Genomic DNA, 15,143 nt, shown 5'->3' with positions numbered 1-15,143 from the left:
GGGCATAATAAGCAGTGCTTGGCATGGAATAAGTACTAATCGCCTTTAGTTATGTTGAACTTAGAGCATCTCTTAAATCACAGTTACCTTTATGTAAACATTTCAAAAAGTCCAGCTTACTCTTAAATTACATTTAGAGTCCAATATTTCCTCAAGGCAATATAAACACAAAGGTTTTTAAAATATGAAAGGCTTAAATCTTTTCTTAAGGTTACATCTAAGCTAAGTCCTAGTGATCTTCCTGAAATTGGGAACTGACCATGTCAGCCCAATAGGGAGATTATGAAACAAAAAAAATTCAGTTCCTCTTTGAGGAAAGAAAATAATAAATATAGCGTGTGTGTATAAAGAGAGGTCATACACATATATTCTCATGAACTAGGTTAATAGATTTAAAAAATGAAATCAGCATTCCTTGTAGTTCAACTGGTACACATTATTATTCAGTCTCAGGAATGGGTGATGATTCTTACATAGTAAATAAAACCTAAGCTAATTTTTAGAAATTCATCCTGTTTAGTACTAATCTGGTTTTTCTGTTCCCAAAGCTGTGTAATAGAGTAATGAGTGAGTAAGACATTGCATCTAGAATACCTGTGGTGAACTTGTTGGACTTGAATGTAATCATTCCCTAATCTTACCATGTAAAGACAGGATTAATAACCAGCACCACAACTGTGAGAAGTTCTGGAATGCCTCATCTTACTTGCAGATAAAATGTGTTCCTCTTTCCTTTAAAGTAAATGTAGGAACATTGTCAGTAACAATATCCTTTTATTAGTCATCCCTGAAAACAAAGGAGAATCATAATTTGAAAATTTAAAGATACTTCTATTTTAGAACCTACAACTTGGAGGATTTATAGTAAGGTGAAATGTAATGGTGGATTTAACAATGCAATGTTTTTATGGCTATGCATTTAGTTTAGTTGTACTGTATTTCTCATGCAATAGTGACATTTTAAAGAAAACTGATACTAACACATACATCATTCTAATCTCCATCTTTGCTTTTTCCCCTTTTTCTTTAGAGAACCTAGGAAAAGATATGTCAAGTAGGAATGAGTATAAGGAATGTTAGAAAAGTTGATGGTAGGTGGTAAAGTGAAAATAGCAGTGTTGATAGTGAGCCCCCCCATGAGTAGTTAAGCTTTTAGCTGTTGGTATGGTACTTAAAAGGGTGGCCTTTTCTTAAAAACTTTCAAAAGTCTTCTGAAGATAAGAGCTTTCTTAGGGGTTCTGGATTATTGTGTAACTCTCCATTAATTTCTAGGTATTTGGTGACCCATCTCATGGGGGCAGATCTGAACAACATTGTGAAGTGTCAGAAGCTTACAGATGACCATGTTCAGTTTCTTATCTACCAAATTCTCCGAGGCCTCAAGGTACAGACAGTGTTGGTAGTAATTTTGAGGAGTGAATTCTCCTTCTTGCTTTATCCCTTCCATTTAGGGCTTAAGGAAAAAGTTTTTTGAGACTGCAAAAAAAATAAACTTTGGGAAAATTTCAAACACTCACAAAATTACAAGTACAGTCATAGTGTAATGAGCCCCTATGTTTACACAGTGACCACAGTTACCAACACATGGCCAATCTTGTTTCTTTTGTATTCCTCAACCCCTGGATTATTTTAAGGCAAGTCTACACATCATATTCTACCCTTAGATACTTCAGTATGTATGCCTGACAGTTAAGGACTTTTTATTACTACATCGAAACAGTAATAATAATTTCTTGATATAATCTAATTATGTGGTCAGTATCATGTTGAAACTTTAAAAACATCCTCATTGAAGCTAATTTATTTGTGGGAAGGGCAGTAAGCAGTGATTTAAAATTTATTAAACCACCTTTGATATATAACAGCTTTGAGTCCTTACTGAGCTCCAGAGCACCTACCAGACAATAGGTTGAAAACTCAATTTCACTCTTACTCCAGCTCTCTAAGTTATGGTATGGAAATCACAACTATAATAAATGTACAGACTACTGATTATTACTTGCTCTGATTTCTAATAGCACTGTTAATATTAGCAGTTCTTACTGATTCATGAAAATAAACTTCATATATGTCATATAATGTGACAGGAGGAGGTTCGAGATAAGTTTTTCATTTAACTGATTTTTTTTCTCTTTCACAGTATATACATTCAGCTGACATAATTCACAGGGTATGTTCTGTAATTTTTATTAAATTATTTGGCAAGCTGGTAGGTGATGGGGGAAGACTGACATTTAGACAAGGTCCTAATCTAAATCTAGTTCAGCCTTTGAAAGACTGTAACTTTTTTCTGTTCGTAATGGACTAAAGAAAAAAGATGTGTTGTTTTTACCTATTTAAGGCTAATTAGGACTAGATAGTGACTATAGAATGGAGAGTGTGTTTTTATAGCTGGATGAAGTCTTAACTTTTATGTTTGGATCTTCATCATCAACTGTAGGGAGACAATTCACCATGCGTCATAAAGTTGATCCTCTCCTCTCTGTACTTGTTTCCTAGGACCTAAAACCTAGTAATCTAGCTGTGAATGAAGACTGTGAGCTGAAGGTAAGATGAAGAGGCAGTGGTAGTTGTTCGTCTCACCTTGTAATTATATATTTGACTAACCAGGCAAATTTATATAGGGAGAGGGTTTATAAGCCATGACTTTTTATCTGAAAATTCATATTGTCCTTAGGAATATCAGACTTTGAAATTTAAAGCATAGAATTAGTAAGCTTTAGTTTAAGTGACAGTGAAGGTGGCATCAGGTGTCTTGTTTTCATTCTAAAATAAAGTTAAATTAGAAATTTAATATATTGGTTATAATAAAGGAAAACTATAATGTGAATATCAAGTAAGCAATCCTGAAGAGATAATTATTTGTAGGTTCCTAAGAGAAAAATGACAGAAACCCACTCATTCAAAATAATTCAAATCAGAGGTAAATTAATTGTCTATAAAGAGAAAGCAGCTCTGGAATTTTTGTTTCATTTTATTTTTTACTCCATTTTTTGGAAACATAATTTGTATACACTACAATGCACCATTTTAAGTGTACATTTGACAAACATATATTTAACCACCAACGCAATTATGATAAAGAACATTTTCATTACTTCAGGAGGTTTCCCTTGCACCCACTCCTTCCTAGGCAGTCCCCACCCTGATAACCTGAATTCTATCTTCAGACAACCACTGATCTGCTTTCTGACACTATAGAGTGGGTTTATCTTTCTGGAGTTTCATGTAAATGGAATCATACAGTATTTGTGTGTGTGTGTGTGTATGTCTGTCTGACTTTTAGTTATTATAATATTTTTGATCCATATGCATTATGTATATCAATAGTTCATTCCTTTTTATTGCTGAATAGTATCCATTTTATGAATATACCACAATTGGCTTATCCATCCACCCATCGATAGCATTTGTTTCCGTTCCAGTTTGGAGCTATAAGAAGCTGTGAATGTTCAGGTTCAAGCCTTTGTGTAAGTGTATGATTTCATTGCTCTCAAATAAATACCTATGAGTGGCAATTTTGTTTTGCTTTTTGTAATTTCATGTTTTAAAGTTCTTGTTAATGTTTACCATGCATTCTAAGCTTGGTCCAGGAAATATGAAAGTGCTCTATTTTTCTCCCTTTTTATAAGGCATTAGAGTTTTTTCTCTTCTGTTTTACAAGTCTTAGGAATTTGACTGCTTAAGAACCTGATTTTCCTTTTTCTCCCTTAGATCTTGGATTTTGGACTGGCTCGACACACAGATGATGAAATGACAGGCTACGTGGCCACTAGGTGGTACAGGGCTCCTGAGATCATGCTGAATTGGATGCATTACAACCAGACAGGTTATTGCTTTTACTGGTTATTGAGAGCCTTATTAATACAATGTTGAGTGTATTTTGGTTTCTCAGAAGTGGAAATGGTAGGAGTGGAAGGAAACATCTTTTCTTCCCTCAGTCATCCTTTTACAGTCCACAAATAAAAAATATTTCAGTTTTTCAGATGAGGAAGGTAGGGTTTTTATACATAGCTTTCAAACTTTGTGATTTAGTAATTGGGTTTTTCTTTATTTAGATTTTCATCATATTCTCTGAGTACTTCTACCTGAAGACAATGGATTCATAATCTTCTTAGTATTACTTGGAAGAATCCACCATTTCTAACAAAAAGAAACTTTTGCCCCTTTGTGAACAGCTTATTTCTCTTGCCTTAACTATGTTTTGACTTATCTCACTGATGAAGCCCTTTAGTGGGGCAAAGGTCTTATTTCCTTAAAACTGAATATGGTTGTTGAACCTCAGATGTCTTAAATGTTAACTTGGGTATTTCACCCCATTTAGTTTCATTTGTAGCCAGGTGTGATAATAGTGACATTGTATGTACTTTAATTTCTCTTTATTTTTGCCAGTTGATATTTGGTCAGTGGGATGTATAATGGCCGAGCTGTTGACTGGAAGAACATTGTTTCCTGGTACAGACCGTATCCTTTAAAAAGTTTTGGATTCTTGTTACTTACCTGTATTTCAGTGCTCATAGAAGTATATTTATTACTTTACATATCTCTAGGAAAGGCTCTCAGTTACTTGCTTGTATAGTCCAGATACGCATTATGAGATCTACCCTCTTGCTGAGTGTCTTGCTTTGCCTTGGACTTGATTGACTTTTGTGAGTTGGAAAAATTCCTCGTTAGCTGGAAAACCTTTTAAATCTTTCAAATGTCATCTTTTTCAGCAAGTCTCTTGTTACATTAATCGTCCGACAGCAGTTTTGCCACCTGAGGGCATTCATGAGACGCTCTAGATCTCAGTGACTGGTTTAGTCAGCTTGTACAAACATTTAGTAAGCACAAGATACCCATTTATCAATCAGGAGTAGCTTGCTTTTATGTTTGGCTTACGTATTAAAAAGGCTATATTTGATCCCTGTACTGATACACCTGCTAACTCTCACTGTGTGTGTTATTTTAACAATAAATAATAAAAACAAGAAATGATAAGGTCACCTGTGGTGTGCTTTTTTTTTCCCAGCACAGCTTTGTTTCTGTTGCAGATTGCAGCCAAACCTTTCACTTCCAGAGTCACTGCCTAGTTTATGGTTTACCACTTGCCCCTTTGTTTTAGCTCCTTTCCCATCTGCTGCATGCCCGTTTCATGGTTTAGTAATGTCATCATCACAATGTGGTTTGTTAGAACTTCCATCAGCTCTTCGTGGGGAAGATGTTTTGGTGAGAAAGAATGTTGAAATCCGTGTCCAGAATTAGGTGTGAGGATTTTTGTGAAATTCTCTTGACTAGCCTTCCATGGATTTTGTTGGGGCTTTTGAGATGTCTCCTGTGTTCTGTCAGGCATAGAGACCTAGAAGCTGTTTGAGCCCCTCACCTCAGCAAAGTCACTGAATTTTAAACCAGAATGTTACTTGCTTATAGTTTTAGATATACCTCTATAGTGACTGTGATGTTCATGTTATCTGTCCAAATACTCTGTCTTCTGCTAGAGAAAATGTACTTGCCTAATGAGCTGAAAAAACTTCTGTCCCTCAGGAAATTCTGTTTATTTCCCTCGGGATTGATACAGAATTCAGTGTGTCTATACTTAGCTCACCTTACTGCTCTTTATCCTCAGCTTTTAAGTTAGGTTAATACCCAGTGTTTCTCTTTTGCCCTTTGCTTCATCCACCTTATATCTATTTCCTAAAAATTTGGTATATACATTATAGTCCAAGCTAAGAGGATTAGGGAAGATTTGTAATTCCCCTTTTCCTCAGGTGCATATCCCAGAGTCCCGTCCCTCAGTCTGTCCTCCCAAGCACACTGCTCTGATGCATTTCTGTTTCTCCCTTCCTTTCTACTTTTTTTATATCTGTATCTCCATCTGCCTTCAGTCATAGACACTCAGAGCGGTGTAGAGAGTCAGACAGCAGAGCATACTGATTAAGAGCACATGCTCTGGCACCAGACTTTCTGGGTGTAGATCCTACCTCTTACTTCCAGCTGTGTAACTTTGAGCAGGTATTCTAACCTCTGCCTCTTGGTTTCCTTAACCGTAAAATGCTGATAATAGTACATACCTCACAATGTGGTTATGAGCATTTAGTGAGGTAATATCTGAACAGTACTTAGAACAGAGCCTGCCAGGGGAACAGTAGCCATCTTCATTAGTGACTTTTGGGAAACTGATTTTCCCTTCACCTTACCACTTTATTGTTTATCTATGAATCACTGAAGGTTAATTTTTTGTTTTATTTATTAGATTTTTGTGACAGGTAGTAAAGAATGGATCCCCTTAGCAGGCAGTAAAAGGTTTCAAAGCAGTTGTACCCTTAATGGTCCTATCTCACAGACAGGCCCACTCCCTGATGGCTTGACCCTTTTAGATGGCTAACTTTCAACTTGTAAAGTCTTCCCGTTTATGCATCTTTCCTTCTATGAGCTTTAGATAGGGAATGCAGCCTTTAAACTTTTCACTATGGGTTTCCTACTTTAATACATTGGAATTCATTTCAAAATTCGTATTTTAGTAATGCAGTGTTTTTTTTCCTACGTGGCTCTTTGTCAAACAGATGTTCTCCTGGATCGTAAAAGTCACAGTTAGAGAATTTGTATTTGTAATATATGTAACCCCTATCTTGTCAGTTGCCATCTGTGTGGATGTAGATTTGGTTTTCTGACAAGGAGACATGAAAATATTTTCTGTTCCTTTTTCTTGCTTGAAGTGTACAATCGCTTATATTCTAGCATAGTGATTTTTAACCCTCTTTGTGCATCAGAATACTTTGGGGAGCTTTTAAAGACTCTGAATGCCTGGCCACCACCCCAGAGACTCCACTTCAATAGGTGTGGGTCAAAGCACAGGCTTTGGTATCTTTTAAGGCCCTAGTTCATTCTAGCGTGTAAACCATTGTTGAGCACAACTACAGGTTAACTCAGTTGAATTTTACTAAAAACTTTTGGGCTGATCCTGAGAAAGTTATTCAGTTAGTGGTCTTTCCTCATTTTTTTAAAAGGTACCAGTGATACCAGAAAGTTATGAATCTAGAATTATTCACTTGGGGGCCTAAAAAGACATTAGAAAACATCTTGAATACCTGGTTTTTATAGATCAGGAAACCGAGACCCAGGGGAAGATAGATCCAAAGCTATCATCGGGGACTTAGGCCAGTTTCTTTCCAATATTCTGTTTGTTGCTTATTCACTGAATTCCTAGAACTCCTCGTCTTAAAACCTTTGGAGAATGTATTGGCCCCACACACTCTTCCTTTGCCATGGAAGCATGAAGCTACAGCTTATTTATGATTTTCAAATGCAGCTGAATATTGAGGCAGCCTGTAGAGTATGTTCTTTATTTTAGTGCACGCTTTTCTCTCTGTTTTCCTAATTTATTTATTATCTTGCATTTAGAATTGGTGGTTTTAACTTCTAGATAAGAATTATCTAATAGAACTTTCTGTGGTGTTGCAAATGTTTTATATCTGTGCTGTCCACTATGGTGATAGGTAGCTATTGAGCACTTAAAATGTGTCTAGTGAAACTTAGGAACTGAATTTAAAATCTTTCTGTGGTAAAATTATATTAACATAAAATTTGCCATTTTAACTTTTTTTGTGTGGTAAAATATACATAAGATTTACCATTGTAATCATTTTTAAGTATACAATCCAATGGCACTAATTACATTCACAAAGTTTAACAAGCATCACCACTATGTATTTCCAAATGTTTTTATTAGAAACTAACTCTGTACCCATTAAACAATAACTCCCCATTCTTTCCTTCCACAGCCTCTGGTTACCTCCTTCATACTTTGTTTCTATGAATTTGCTTTTTTTAGATACTTGATATAAGTGGATATTTAATCCCCAAACATAATGTTTGACCTTTTGTGTTAGGATTATTTCACTTAGCATAATGTTTTCAAGGGTCATCCATATTGTAGCATGGGTCAGAACTCCATTGGTTTTTGTGGCTGAATACTATTTCATTGTATGTTTATGTCACACTGTTTACCCATTCATCTGTTCATAGGCACTTGGGTTGTTTCCCCCTTTGGCTATAATGGGAATTAACATACAAATATCTGTTACAGTCCCTACTTTCAGTTCTTTCTGATACATATCTAGGAGTGGAATTGTTGGGTCATATGATAATTCTATGTTTAGCTTTGTGAGGACCTGCTAAACTGTTTTCCACAGCACCTGTGCCATTTTACATACCCAACAGTGATGTATGAGCAATTTCTCCATATCTTCACCAGCACTTGTTCTTTTCTTTCTTTCTTTCCTCATACCCATTCTCATAGATGTAAGTGGTGTCTCTTCCTGGTTTTGATTTGCATTTCCCTAATGACCAATAATGTTGAGCATCTTTTCCTGTGTTTACTGGCCATTAGTAGATCTTTTTGGAGAAATATCTGTTCAGGTCCCTTACCCATCTTTTTAGTAGAGTTGTCTTTTTTTCTGTTGAGTTTTAGGAGTTCTTTAAATATTATGGGTACTAAACTTTCATTAGATATATGATTTGTAGGTATTTTCTCCCATTCTTTGAGCTGTCTTCACTTTATTGACAATGTCCTATAATACACAAAAGTTTTAATTTTTTTCAAAAGTTTTAAGTTTGAGGAAGTTCCAATTTATCTATTTTTTTCATTTTTTGCTCATACTTTTGGTGTTATATCTAAAAATGTATTACCAAATTCAAGGTCATGAAGCTTCACTGTATTTTCTACTAAGAGTTTTATATCTCTTATTTTTGTATCTCTTATTTTATATCTTTGATCCATTTTGAATTAATTTTTTTATATGATATAAGGTTATGAGTCCAACTTTATTCTTTTACATGTGGAAATCCAGTTGTCTCAGCACCATTTGTTGAAGAGACTGTGCTTTCCCCATTGAATGGGTTTGGCAGCCCTGTAAAAGGCCAATCCATTCCATTGGTGTATATCTACCCTTAAAGCAATACCACACTGTTTGGATTACTGTAGTTTTTTAGTAAGTTTTGATATCAGTAAGTGTGATATCACAAAGTCCTTCAACTTTGTTTTCATTTTCAGGATTTTTTTTTTTTTTCTCTTTGGGCTTTCCTATTCCATATGAATTTGAGGGTGGGATTTTCCATGTCTGCAAAAAAAAGGCTGTTGGAATTTTGATAGAGATTGTGATAAGTTTTTAGAGCACTTTGGGTAACTGACATTTTAACAACATTAAGTTTTTCTATCCATGAACATGAAATGTCTTTCCATTGATTTTAGGTCTTTAATTTCTTTCAGCAATGTTCTGAAAGAACATTGTTTTCAGTGGACAAGTCTTTTACCTCCTTGATTATATTTATTCCTAGATATTTTATTCTTTTAGGTGAGGTGCTGTTGATGGAATTGTTTTCTTAATTTCCTTTTTGGTTTGTTCATTGTTGGTATGTAGAAGCACAACTGATTTTTGATGATCTTGTGTTCTGCAAGTTTGCTCGGTGTGCTTATTTGCTCTAGTAGGTTTCTTGTGGATTCTTTGGTAATTTCTAGTCTAGGATCATGTCATCCGCAAATAGAGAGAGTCTCACTTCTTCCTTTCCAATTGCTCTAGCTAGAACTTCCAGTACAATATTGAATAGCAGTGGTGAAAGTGGGCATCCTTGTATTGTTCTTATCTTAGAGGAAAAGTTTTCAGTCTTTCACCATTGAAACACCATAGTTTTAGCTGTGTATTTTTCATAAATGCTCTTTATCATGTTGAGGAAATATTTTCTGTTCATAGTCTTATGAGTGGTTTTATCTGAATTTCAAATTTGATTACATTGTAGATTTACATTTACACTTAATCACACATGATTTCTGGTGTTATCTGGGACTGTAGTTTGAGACTCTGCAAGTCTTCCTGTTCTACCTTTTTCTCATTTTTTGAGAGATTCTTTTGGTACTGGTTGTTAATAATCCCTGGAGTTCCTGTAAAGATATCACAAATACTAATTTTTGTCTTAAAGCTAATTATATATTGTTAGATTAGAAATTATTCTTGTTTGTGACTTTGCAGAACCCTTCCATTAGCTCCAAAATAGTAACATACTTTTTTAGAGAATGAAGCCCTAAGTCTAGCTGACTGGGGATATCAAGTAGACACAGCTGACTGAGCTTTATATTAGAAGGGAGTGAAGATGCAGAATGTCTCCTCAGGTATAGTGCTAACGTATTTCAAATGCTTTTGGTTTTGAAGGGTGGGTCAGTTAGAAAATGTTAAGTCTGCAGCCCGAGGGGACAGAAAGAGAGTTTGCTAGCCCTGTTTCGAGCCAGATACTTGTTCTCTCTTCCAGAGATCACAGCGTCGACTTGCTCTCGTTTCGCCTTCCTAGGTAAATCAGATGAAGTTCTTTTGTGTGTAAAACTTTTTTCCTTCTTTAAGTTTAATAGAAATGGGTACTGTTATGATATTAACTAATTATAATCCACTTAACCATCAGCTGCTGCCCTGCTCCATATGAATTTTCTTAAAATTTGCTCCTTAATTCTTCTTTATTCATTCTTCTTTTGATTTTTTCAAATATTTTATGAAGACTTCATATAAAAGACAATAATATAATGAACAGTTATGTTCCTGTTCATAGGATCCAGATTATGAGATAAAACATGCCAGCAGAGCTAAAACTTCTGGTGAACCCTTCCTGTCACAATTACCCCTTACTTTCAGGCATTGATTTCAAATACTCTCTCTCATTTAAAAAAATCCAGTTTCTTTATCACTTAAAGCAAGCGTCCTAATAAATGTTGAAGAAAAATATTTTATTTGATTGCTGTTTGCCTTCTCTTATCTACCTTGAGAATATATACTTTACCATAGAGGCTAGAATTCTCAGGTTTTTCCACAAACCTAGAGTACCTTAAGAAATCTTCTCTGTGTAACAGTGAAAATGACTATTTTAACAACCGAGAAGGAAGTAAGCTAAGTCTCATTCTAGTCTGCCCTGTCTGTCGCCTGGAGGATTTTCTACCCTCCAAAGATCAGTATTCCAGCTTTGTCCCATATGGAGTTTTTTCACTGAAAACCGCTGTTCCCACGCAGCTGTAGCCGCAGGTAGGTCCTGCACCTAGTGCTTTATTCATCTTCAACTCTCTAACCTACAGAAGTCTTCTAGGAGTTGCCTGGAACACTTGGAAGTGACTAAAATATTCCTTTTTTACTTCCCTCCTAATTACCCCATTATTCTTACGTTTTTTCCTTCACCTATTCATTCTGCCTTTTATTTTGGAACCCAATGTAAAGAGTAATCTTAGGCCCAAGTGGTGGTTTTAGAAAGGATCAGGGGTTTTAGATTTAAATTTTGACATTGTGATTTCAGGTAAAACACATTTTTACCTATTAGTAAAAATTTCTTCTGAAGGATGGTTTGCTGTGGAAATAACTAATTGTTATAATGTGGTAAATTTTGCTTTGCTCTGCTTATATAGCTACTTGAAGCTCCTTCTGGCCTTAACTGCCTGGACAAATAGTAGTGGCCTTACTGTAGCTGGTGCTATTGGAAGACTGACCTGTATTTCAGTGGATGTGCCAGCTCTTGGAGAACCTATGGTGATTTCTTCTGAGGTTTGCATGGTTTGACTTCCTTCATGCAAATGCTTTTAGCTACTAAGTAGATTTATATTTTGCATTGTGTGTTTACTAATGACCTCTAAGTATTGGCTGTCATGCCCTGCCAACTCTTTTAGTCCATAGCCCTTACACAATCATGGCACTATATGTGTATTCCTGTTATGGTGTAAACACTTAAGTTAGGGTGTTTGAGAATGTTGTTGGTTGAAGCATTGAGTGCGTTAAGGAAATAATAGCTTGAGTCAGAGTCAGAAAACAAGCTTGATACCAAATCAGAGAGCACCATGAAGATGAGGTGAGGGACTGGGGCTTTGTTCTTCAGGCCTGTGCTTGTTTCATACAGACAGAAGTGGGACAAAGACATGGGGTCCCCCAACTCATTGCCATAGTGAACCACTGTGACCTGTGGCAGTGGCATACTTTCAGGCATAAGTCAGGGCAATTGAAAAATTCATAGCCCAGGGTCTTCTGTCTTCCAGCTTGACTCTCATTTTCAGTAGTCAGAAGTCTCTAAATAAGAGTACCAATCTCAACATCATTATTTCTAGAGATTTGTTTTGATGCATATATTGTAAAAGTACCTGCTTGAGAGTCGAAGTAGTCTAGTTTTTTCTCATATGCAATATGTTTTATCTTGTAGGTAGCTACCCAGTTAAAATGTTCTGGAGGAGTGTGAGGGAACTACATTTTTGTAAACAGAATCATTTTAAATGATTAAAGAGGATTTTGTACTAAATTGTAATATCGTTAATTTGTTAATTTTAGAGCAAGACAGTTCCATCCCCCCATTCCTGCTCTGTCCCCATTAATGTGTCCTTTAAATTTCCTTTCTTGTCAACACCTTGAACTAAGAATCAGTATTGATATTTTAACCTCCACACACATTGATTTTTGTCATTTGCAGATGACAAAATTTTCTACTATTCTTAATTCAGAAATAATTTGTGTGAGTGGAGTTGTTTTCAATTTATCCTTATTTTCTATAGAACACAAGTTGTTTGGTCTAGGATGGGCATCGGCAAACCTTTTCTTAAAAGGCCAGATAGTAAATATTTTAGGCTTTGGGGACCATATTGTTTCTGTTGTAACTACTCATTTCTGCCGGGTAGGATGAAAGCAATTATAGACAATACATAAGCAAAAGGACATGGCTGTGTTCCAATAAAACTTTATTTTCAAAACAGGCAGCAGGCTGCAGTTTGCTGACTCCCATCTAGCATTTTCTTCCACTTAAGCCAATTTCGTATCTGGGAAAAATAAAAAAAAAACAGGGCAAAATGCCAATGATATTACTACATAAATAATTCCAATATCTTGGGCAACTATGGTTCGCAGGTCAGTATTTTTAAGTTATGCTGTATTCCATTTGTATGTATAATCATAAGCAGAAATCTTTTCTTCCATCCTGCCCTACTTTCTCCTCTAATATTTTGAGTGCTTACCATGTACCCTGTTAGACCCGGCACCAGGGAGAAGTGACCAGGCAGAGGGACCCTTGCCCTCACAGAGCTACACAGCAGTAGTGGTGACAGGCAGTAAGCAGATACAGAACCTGTAGATTATGATAAACACTGTGATATTTTCAAGCATTGTGAGGATACAGACTAAAAGGGAAGGGGGGCACCTTTATACTGAGTGCTGGAGGAAGCCTCTCTGAGGAAGTGACGTTCAAGCTGAGACCTAAGGTTGAGAAGGATCTAATTAGCAAAAAATGTGAGAGGATTTTTGACAGGGATCAGAAGATAGCCATCCTCCCTTTTCCCCCTGAATAGTGGATAAACTATTCAAATACTCATTGAGAAAATTACAAGCTATTTTTACATGATTTTTATTTCTCCTTTTAACTTCCTTTTTAGGCAAGGCTGAAAGTAGTAAAAGCAAATGGAAAGTTTTTGTCCTCTGGTTAATACGTGCACATACGTTATGCATATACATGGAAGAGTTGGCTACCAGGATAAAGGTTTGGATGTTGTGGCCTATCATTTAGAGCCTTACAAATTTTAGTGCATTTATAAGGTTGCCCCCTCCTCTGTCCTGCTGTATTATGGTACTCCTGAAGAACTTGCAGATGCAGTGGGGAAGTGGGGCCCTCTGCTGGCCTTCTGTCGCCCACAATCCTTCTTTGCCTACTGTATGGCCAGTACAGAGGGAGTGGTTTCCTAGATGTCATGCTCAAGTGTTTAGGCTCTGAGATAATCACACATGCTCCTTAGGTAAGCCTTGAGGGAATACTCATGTAGGCTCGTACATCCCTACCGCCTATGCTCTGCTGCCTTTTCTTATCTGTAGCACTCTGCTTAACAGTGGCAGCTAAATACCCAGCTAAAGTCGCTTCATTTTGCTCAATAGGTAATGCTGACAGATGCACAAAACGAATATAAGTTAGATATGTGTGTGGTAGTGCTCTGAATCTTTGTGCAGGAGGAGCATGTTCAACTTGAAGTGACCCTCCTGCAGAAGCCTTCACCTAGATGAAACCACCATTTTGGCTTGGTTTTGGGTTTTTAGTTTTTGTTATTGGGGTATTTTGTTTGTTTTGTTTTGTTTATTGTTTGTTTTTCATTTTTATTTTGTCCCAACATTTTCCTTTATAGTCCACCATTAGATATTGATCAGTTGAAGCTCATTTTAAGACTCGTTGGAACCCCAGGGGCTGAGCTTTTGAAGAAAATCTCCTCAGAGTCTGTGAGTTGATGCTTTGATTGTAACTATCTGCCCTGTTGGGAACCTCTGCTACTTGCCTGCCATCAATCTGTACTTTAACTGGGTATATTTGTAAGCATGTGGGCCCTTTGTGTGCTGAATTCCAGAAGGAATAGGAGGAGGTATGTGTGTGTGTGTGCGTGCACTCATATGCGTGAGTATGTTTTGTTCTGTCTGGGTATGTACTTACATCGTGGGAGCTTGTATTGGGCAGTAGTATCCCAGTAAAAGAATTATGAGATTCTAGTTCATTCCAAGAGATTAATGGAAAATTTGTCTCCATTCTCAAGTCCTGTCATCATCATCTCATAACTTTCACATGTACTGGATCTCTTTTTACTTTTTGGTTAGTGTTTGTCCTCAGAGCATGAGTTTCACTATGTAGTAATCTAGCTTCATCACTAAAAGAATGAAATATGCATTGTCTGAATGCCCCTTTTCCAGAAGTTTCTTGCTTTTTTTATTGTTTTAGAATAGACAACTCGCACATCCTGTGTGAGATGTTTCCAACAGGGGTACCTCTCTACCCAGGGTCCAGACCATCAAAGGTAATATACCAACCCTGATACCTCAGATCCGTAAGAATAGAGTTGTAAATCCTTCCTCCCACAGCCTGCCTTTGTAATTACAAGTTATTAGCTGAGAAAAAGCTACAGAGCTAATTGCTTTCCTGCCTCTAAGCAGGGATTTAGAGAGAAGCCATGGGCATGTGACTCTGGTTTACTTTGGCTATGATTTCCTGCTGTTGGTCATTTTCTTGGCCTAGAGACATGAGAGAAATCATGAAAGCCCAGCCTTTCTCCCTTTTCCTCTCTGCCTGCTGCCAGGCAGTTGACAAAAGGAAAAAGAACTGTGGAGCTGAGCTCCAGCTGTGCCTTCCTGGAT

General features: G+C 36.6%; 1 protein-coding gene across 4 annotated transcripts in view; it reads left to right on the top strand.

The window, feature by feature from the left end:
• Nucleotides 1-15,143, top strand: part of MAPK14 (mitogen-activated protein kinase 14) — an 82,717-nt gene that overhangs the window by 53,328 nt on the left and 14,246 nt on the right. For 3 of the 4 annotated variants that reach the window (XR_008994416.1, XM_036909409.2, XM_057494126.1), the window contains 6 exons: nt 1,273-1,384; nt 2,141-2,170; nt 2,500-2,547; nt 3,715-3,829; nt 4,393-4,464; nt 14,161-14,240. Coding sequence is in view for 3 of the 4 variants with exons in the window: in XM_036909409.2 (XP_036765304.1) it covers nt 1,273-1,384; nt 2,141-2,170; nt 2,500-2,547; nt 3,715-3,829; nt 4,393-4,464; nt 14,161-14,240 (457 nt within the window). In the remaining variant the exon portion in view is untranslated. The remainder of the gene's footprint in view (nt 1-1,272; nt 1,385-2,140; nt 2,171-2,499; nt 2,548-3,714; nt 3,830-4,392; nt 4,465-14,160; nt 14,241-15,143) is intronic. The other variant, XM_036909410.2, reaches the window with a different exon arrangement.

Source organism: Manis pentadactyla, chromosome 16 (genome assembly GCF_030020395.1).
Source record: "Manis pentadactyla isolate mManPen7 chromosome 16, mManPen7.hap1, whole genome shotgun sequence".
NCBI classification, from domain to species: domain Eukaryota; kingdom Metazoa; phylum Chordata; class Mammalia; order Pholidota; family Manidae; genus Manis; species Manis pentadactyla.
This window is presented reverse-complemented; position numbering and strand designations above follow the sequence as displayed.